Source organism: Durotheca rogersii (assembly GCF_024521655.1).
Source record: "Durotheca rogersii strain YMJ 92031201 chromosome Unknown GGS23scaffold_41, whole genome shotgun sequence".
Lineage (NCBI taxonomy): Eukaryota > Fungi > Ascomycota > Sordariomycetes > Xylariales > Xylariaceae > Durotheca > Durotheca rogersii.
The window spans coordinates 135,886-144,046 of record NW_026251272.1 but is presented as its reverse complement, the minus strand read 5'-3'; the positions used below and the strand labels follow the sequence as shown (position 1 = coordinate 144,046).

Here is an 8,161-nt window from a genome sequence, read left to right as displayed (position 1 = left end):
ACTTCCTTTCCTTTAGTTAGTTCTTAGATAGAACAAGACCTTTTCTTTCTTTACTTCTCCTTCCGTTGCTCGTTACTCATAAAATAGCTCCCTACGCACGCTCTCGTACACGTAGCTTCGGCTACGTAATAGATATCATATAACCTATATTTATTTAAAGAGTCTTGAAAACCTATTCGATTTATATAACTTATATATCTTTTGAAACCCGATATTAATAACGTTATAAATAGTTGAAAGTAGTAACTTGTCACAGAGCAGTTGAACCAGCCTTATAAGCCTACATACCGCAAAGCGTGAATGTAGGCGTCTACGTTTTACGTGACATAACTTTTATTATTTTTTAGTAAAAAGCAAGGTAGCCTGCGAGGGTAAAGTCTATTAAGTAACACATGGTACTTCTTAAAATATAAATCTAATTACAATGGTAAAAGCGCGTAATTAGAAGTAAGACTTTATATAAACTAAACTTATAACTTCTTCTAAATAGCTTTAAAACTAACAGATAGTAGTATAGTTAAATTAAGTAACTTCTAGCATTTTTAGATAAAAGAAAGGTAACCTGCTAAAGAAAAAGCTAGCTTATAATTATATAATGGATAGTATAAAGCCTTTTCTATCAACTTTAATACAATAAAGCCGAGTTGTTTTATATATATTTCTAATTAAATATTTAAACCCTTGCTCCGAAGAAGATTTATCCCAGCAGTTGCGTTGAAACCTACCCACTGGGAAACGCTGTTCCAGGTACCGCGCATTCTGGTAGTCTCGTCTAGGCGACGTTGTAGGAAGGATCGTGTCTCGCTGAAGCCAGCAGATCGGTCGTTAGTCATAAAGAGCTCAGACGAAGCGTAGATTATGGATAGCGAGCCGCGTTTTGTATACCACAATGGGTCGACTGAAGTGTCACCGGCAAGGAAGTAAATTTCGTCAACTAGCAGCGCCAGCTCTCGTAGTGAAGTTGGGATATGTGAAGGTAGCGACATGACGGCTAAGGCCTATGGTTTATGACAAGAAGAAGGCGAGTTGAGTTACCCGTTAGTGGATGGGTTGCCTAACTATAAATGCGAGTAGGCTGGAGAAGGGTAGGCAACAAATAAACAGCTTTAGCAGCTTGCGACTCACCTCTTGCCAGCGGTTATTCACGTATCGGTTTGCCAGCAGCCTCTCCCATGTAAGGCGCTCGACTTTGGCTGGGACATCAAGCAACAAAGAATCCCGCCCCTCAGTGCCGTAAATAGCCCTGCTTAGAGGCGCAATTGCCTCCCGCTGGGTAACGAGATGGTACCTGATGAGACTAAAAGGTCCCTCCGGGAGAATGTTTGTGCTGATATCAAGATAACCAGCATCACGAGCACCAAGCGACAGCGCGTGTTGGGTGAAACCGTGCTTGGGGACGTGGCGATATGCCGCAGACAGAATTGCCTTCTCAGGTTCGCTGAAGACACCCGGGGTGGGAGGATGATCGTAGGAGTGGTAGGAACAGCACACCCACGGGTTAAAACGAAACCCACAGCGGTTGTATACTAGACGTTGACCACCGACTTGTCGTAAAGCTGCGGAGAGCATTGCTGCAGGCGGAGAGGGAATCATTATTTCCCTATGAGTTAAGGCAGAATAAGATACAAATTACGAGAGGCTCAATCTCTATATCATCTGTCATGTAACTTTAGGCTATACCCACCTCAGGCTACCTTAATCTTACAAAAAAGGGTTAAAAGTCGCTCTTTTATAAATTAAATTTCTTCGTTAAATAAAATTATAAAATTATAAAATTCAAGATAAACTAAAGCTTATTATAAATTTCATTTTTTAAAAATGTTAAAGCTTTAATAATATATTATAATTAATTATGTTATAGTAATTAAGTTCTCTTCTTATCTGTATTTAATAAACTTGAAAGTTTCTCTAAACTTATCATTATTACTATTGAGAAAGTATAAAGCGTACATAATTGAAAAGCCCTATATAGTAAATATTAAAGTATACTTAATCAATAATTATAATATGTATAGTAGTTTAAGATAGATAAAATCAATATTATTTTAGTAATTAAAAGGTAGGAAACCTTGTGTAGTTATCATATCTTAAGTTTAGCTTACGATTATAAAAATATAATTGTTACTAATCTCAAGGTAAAGTAAGTTAGAAAAAAAAAGGAGATAAATGTAAAAGTTACTTAATTAGTTATTAAAGTCTAATAAAGTAATTAAAACACTTACGATTAAATGAAAGATTTTTATTATAAAGTAATAAACTTGATAATAAACTCAAATTTTAATCTAATTAAAATTAATAAAATAATGATTTTAATACTTTATTATAATAATAATTATAATATAATCTATACTTATGTAAGCTATAGTTACTCTATATAGGTATATAGCCTATTGTAACATATTATGTAATATATTAAAAGGGTATATTTTACTGTACTACTATGCTACCTCCTCTTATTATTATTATTATTACTACTTTTTAGAAGTTTTAAAGTAATATTAAGTTGTTATTAATTATTGCGCTTATTAATTAATAGTTTATAAAAATATTAAAACTACTTATTTATATAAAAAACAGCTCTTCTTTTTAGTTAACTTTATAAATTTAATTAAATTATATTACGTAAATTAGGAGAGCTACGTAGGTATTAATATTACTTTTAAGAGTAACGGAATGTAAAAAGAAAAAGGTAAATGAATTAACCATTAAAAAAGAGCAAAGCGTACGCGATACTAGAAGCCCGGATAGCTTACTCGAAAGTATACTCTATCGGTAACTATAGTACGTACGGTAGTCTAAGATAAATAAAACTAGTATTACTTCATTAATCTAAAGACAAGGAATTTAATATATTTATCCTATTTTAAGTATACCTTTCAGTTATAAAGATATAGTAGTCGCTAACTTAAAGGTAAAAAAGGTAAGGAAAGGAAAGGAGTTAAATTTAAAAGTTATGTATTTAGTTATTATAATACAACGAAGCCATTCAAGTGCTTATAATTAAAATAAATGTTTTAATCTGAAAACAACGAGTCCAATAATAAAAGCTATTCTTAAATTGAAGTAAAAATAATAAAGTTAATAATCTAGTTAAATTATAATTATTATAATATAATTTATACTTATGGGAGTTATGGTTACTCTATATAGGTATAAGGCTTATCGTAACGTATTACGTAATATATTTAAGGGATATGTTTTACCGTATTACTATATTATTAAAAGAAATAAATATATATTTAAATTACAATAACCTTGTAACTTTAATGACGATAAAGGTATTAAACCTAAAATAATAAAAATGAAAGAAATATTTTGATGGGTTTAACATTAAAAATACATATATAAAAGGAAAGAAAAATATTGAGAAAAATATCTTAAGCTGAAGAAACGACTATTATTCGAAGGTATTAAAGAAGAAAGGGTAGTTTCTATAATAAAAACTAAACGAAAGTATTATTCTTAATAATATAATAATATTCGTACTTAATGAGAAATGAAATGAAAAGATACGAACGGAAACTAAAAGAAAAGCCTAAGGAAATACGGATCTACTTTAAATAAATTAAGTATTAACTTATTAAGTATAATGATATATACTCAAGTCTCTTTAGTAAAACTTTATATAAGAATATTATTAGTATTTATTATATAAATACTAAGAAATATTTAAAATCTATAAACGAATAAAAAAAGAATATAGATTCTTGAGAATAAAAAGAAAAATATAAGAAGTTCTAGAGAAATATAACATGTATTAAAAAGCTACAGCTTTAAGGTATAAAGCTTATAGTTTATTATAACTAACCTTAATATTAAAGAAAACTTAGGATAGAATTGTATGAAACTTTATTATTAAGCTACTCCTATTAAAAGACCTAGCTATAGAGATTATATATACTAATATATAAACGATAATCGATCGACTTATAAAATATAAAAGATTTATTCCTTCTAAAGAATTAATAATAATAGAATAAATAGTGTTTTTATTCTTATAGTATCATATTAATAATTACAGACTCTTACGACGAATCGTTATAAATAAAGATAAATTAGATACTTTAAAGTTTTAAAAGATATTAATAAAAAGACTAAGGGTAAAATAAAAGTTATCTACCACCTTTCATATAAAATCAGACGAATAAATAAAAAAGTTAAATTGAACGTTTGAATATTATCTTGAAACCTACGTTAATTATAAGTAAAATAATTAGGTAGAGCTATTATTAATAGCTAAATTAGTATATAATACGGTAAAAATACGGTTATGAAAATTATACTTTACGAAACGGTTTATAAAAGAAAATAAGAGAAAATAAAAAGACTAATAATAAATAAAAAAGCTTTAATAATAATAAAAGCGCTACGAGCCATTGTTAAAATAAAATAAATAACTATATTATAAAATAACTATAAGAAAAGCTATTACTTATATAAAAAAGAATAAGGAAATATTATAACTTAAAGATAATTAAGAAATTAACTTTAGAAAAGGAGAGTAGAGTTTATTTATTACGTAAAAAATTATATATTACGAAAGAAATTCTTTAAATAAAAATTAAAAGACTAAGTAATAAACTCGACATTAAGAAATTTATACCTTTCCGGATCAAAAAGAAATTCTTAAAATTAAGTTACGAATTATAGCTACTAAATAATTCAAAAATCTATCTTATATATTATATTAATATTTTAAAATCTGCTAATAAAGATATAAAATTAGAAACTAATAAAGAAATAAAGGAAAAAAGTTCAAAGTTGAAAAAATCTTAGACTTACAAAAAGTAAGAAGTTAGCTTTAATACTGAATAGGAGCGGCGTGGGCACGCTGTGATGAAGGCACGACAAAAGGACTGCTCAACTGCTAACAGCTAGCCTAGTGCCGATCGAACTAAGATCACAGCTGTGAACAGTTGTAGTCAGTTAATCGGCCAGCTGAAAACGGCAGCTGGGAAAAGGACTAAAAAGAGAAGGGCAAGAAGGAGGCTCTAGAAAGGCATGGTAAAAGGAGTGAAATGCTGTAACTAGTAATAGCTACAGGTCTAAGTCTAACTAATGAAAATATAAGTGCGCGACCTATATAAATACGCATCTACAAGGCTACGTAGCCTATATCCACCGCACTACTACAATACTTAATAAAATAAATAGGATATCTATTAAAAGAAAATACTTAGGAATTAATTAATTACTTAACGAATATCCTTAGAAAGCTTAAGGACTTCTATCGATAAATCTAAATAGGCTTAAAGAATAAATAAATTAAAATCTGATAATCCCGAAGGAATCCGGTACGATAAGGCTCGGTAGTTAAAACCTGCTTAAAAGTAATAACTTCAAGAATAATATTATTAAAAGGAACGGAAGTAATAGCTTTAAGAGGATTAAAAGTAGCCGCTTTTTCCTTTAATATTAGATCTTACTTTATAAAATAACAAAGATTACTAATAATACGACGACGTTAACGACGGAAATGAATAGCCTTATTTCAAAGATCAGAAACGTAACATTTAATACAATTAAGTTCTTCTTGAGTATTATTTAATTCTACTTTAATAAGATTAACCTCTTTTATAATACGGTTTATTACTTTCGAGGAAGCCCCTTCACGATCGTAAAAGAAATAAATGATTAAGTACTTAGAATAAAACTTTTAATTTTTAATAATACGATAAAAAATAATAATCAAACGTAGCGAAAATAAATTATTTTCAAATTAATCGTTAGCCTTAAAGTAAATATAAGCTTATTACGACGACGCTTATAACGAGCCGATTAATAAAGTAAAAGACGAAAAGGAAGTATAGTAAAGATAAAAAAAAATAAGAAAAAATAATACTTACCATCGGATTGTTAGAATAAGAATTAAGGAAAAAAGAAATAATATTAGGAACTATAATTAAAGTAAGTATTAATAAGTACGAGTTAAAAAACGTAAGAAAAGAAAAGTAGAAATACTACGGGAATAGGATTATTTTAATTCCTCTTATATAAGCGACATTAAAAAAAGCTAAAACCGTTACCTACGGACGGTATTAAAAAAAGAGAAGATAACCGCCCGCGGGCAGTACTAAGAAAAGAAAATATCGACCGCCTATAGATACCTTAATACTTTAATTATAAACAGCTATATAAATTAAAAAATATTTCTATAGTTTAATTATTATCTTTTCAGTTGTTTAGTTATTAATTTTTAATATATTATTTACTTTTAATAAATATCTTAAACCGTGAGATTAAGAAGCATGTAAAGTATAGATTATATAATTATAACCAATTCTTTAATATATTAAGATAAGTATTATTACTACTTAGTGATACTAATATGTATAGTACGATTGTAACATTTTCAACCGTTTCTTCTTTTCGGCGAGCGGGATAGTTACTTTAATAAATAAAACGCCTTAATAAGTAACCTCGTTTTAAAAATGCTCCCAATTAACTAACTACAGATTTTAATTTGTTTGAAAGATTAATCTAAAGTCAGAGAACAAAAAGTATATTAAGGAGAGAAAGAACTTATCAAAGAGTAAGTTTACTAATTAAAGATTAGTTTTATTTCCGAAGAAGGCTTTTAGAAATAACGGCTTTCGATTTTTTCCCTATAATAATATTTTATTGTACAGTAGATGCTCTAGCTCTTTAAAGTACTGTCTTTTCATTTTTCAGGCTTCTCTTCTTTCAAAGAATAACCCAAAGTGATAAGGAAAGAAAGAAAGTTAAGGCATTTATTAATGCGGCGAGTACTTAAATAAATTATATATTGTCAGTAAGCGTATATTAAAAGCGTATATACTTTTTAATACCTACGTAGGGCTAAAGCGTTATGAGAAGTTATTATAGCTCTTCTATTTTATTTGTGAAACTTTAGAGCTCGTCGCTTTGACACAAACAACTTAATATTAGTTTTTCTTATATGGAGGATTTTTATGTAAATCGGTTAGATTAATCGGCAGCGTTTACGGGTCGATTAATACTTTCAAACAGATTTGATTAATTTTTAATTATTCTTCGATTATCACCAGGAGGAGCTATTCCTAAGCTTTTACCGAAAATTACTTTTTCAAAAATATTTAATTAACTTTCTGATCGTAAATCAATAGATTTCCGGGAGGGATTACTTTTAGATTATCGACCTTTCTTAAAAGAAATAGCTAATAGGTTTTTAATACCGCTTGTTGAAAGAAATAATTACCTTAGTCGATCTCAGATACCTTAAATATACTCTAGAAAGAGTTATTTCTAAGGCGCTTCGATTTCTTTTACTAGTTATTTTAAAGCTTGTTTCTTATATAGGTAGTAAAATAATTAGTAGGAAACCTTATCGAGTACTTTCTTTCTTATGTTTAAATTCCTCGATTTCGTTTCTAAGCTATAAACGGCGGCGAGCTACTTTATATAGTAACTCGCTCTTAAGAGGCGAGAGAGAGCCCAGATAACACTATAAGCTTTTACGCTATTTAAAGCTACTTAGTAGTACCCCCGAGAACTATGCTTACCTAAAGGCGTTCTCAGAGCCTCCCATTCTGCGTTCCTTTCTTAAATCTTTCTATTACTTTTTTATATAAGGTACGTTAGAAAAAAGTCTTCAGATAGTCGTTAGTTCTTAATAATAAAGTTTATGTAGCTTTAAAGCTACTACTTGTTTTTATTATCTTGAAATAAAACTTAGCTATTATATCTCTCTTACTTCCTTAGTGTCCCGCCGTTGTTTGATTATTTAATTAGTTAGGCTTTAACGAGAGGTTAATTTACTAAGAAAGAGGTTTAATTCTTCAAGAGTAAAAGACGTTATTAAAACCGGGCTCATACGAAAGCAACCTACCCGGTGCATATTAACCCACTGGGCTTATAAGAAAGCAACCTATCTAAAAGAGCTTTCTGCTAAATTATAGGAGTTAATAACTCTTTCACGAGTTATTTTTCTTTTATTACTTAGTTTTCAAAGCAGCCATTTTATATATCATGAATAGCTCGATTTCGTATTATATATAGCTTCTTTATTTTACATAAAAGAGTAGTCGACATCGTTTTACGCCGTCGATTGGAGAATATATTACGTAGAGATTGCGTTTCTTCGTTACTTACCTTAGTAATAAAAGCTCTTATATATACGCTTTCGTTACTTTCACTCTTTTAATTAATTTTTAAATAGAAT

The 8,161-nt window shown here is 29.0% G+C and overlaps 1 protein-coding gene across 1 annotated transcript; it reads right to left on the bottom strand.

The window, feature by feature from the left end:
* Positions 1-506: 506 nt before the first annotated feature.
* On the bottom strand, positions 507-1,695 carry GGS23DRAFT_588295 (ubiquinone biosynthesis protein COQ9). The gene is made up of 2 exons (XM_051517540.1): positions 1,126-1,695; positions 507-998 (listed from the first exon to the last, which is right to left on the bottom strand). The coding sequence occupies exons 1-2, from the start codon at positions 1,591-1,593 to the stop codon at positions 666-668; spliced, it is 801 nt and encodes a 266-aa protein (XP_051367588.1). The 5' UTR covers positions 1,594-1,695; the 3' UTR covers positions 507-665.
* Positions 1,696-8,161: the final 6,466 nt, after the last annotated feature.

Excerpts from the sequence above, each read along its gene's own strand:
- GGS23DRAFT_588295 (XM_051517540.1), bottom strand. The coding sequence starts at position 1,593 with ATGATTCCCTCTCCGCCTGCAGCAATGCTCTCCGCAGCTTTACGACAA. Across the intron at positions 999-1,125 it reads TGAATAACCGCTGGCAAGAG|GCCTTAGCCGTCATGTCGCT; the intron begins GTGAGTCGCAAG and ends CATAAACCATAG.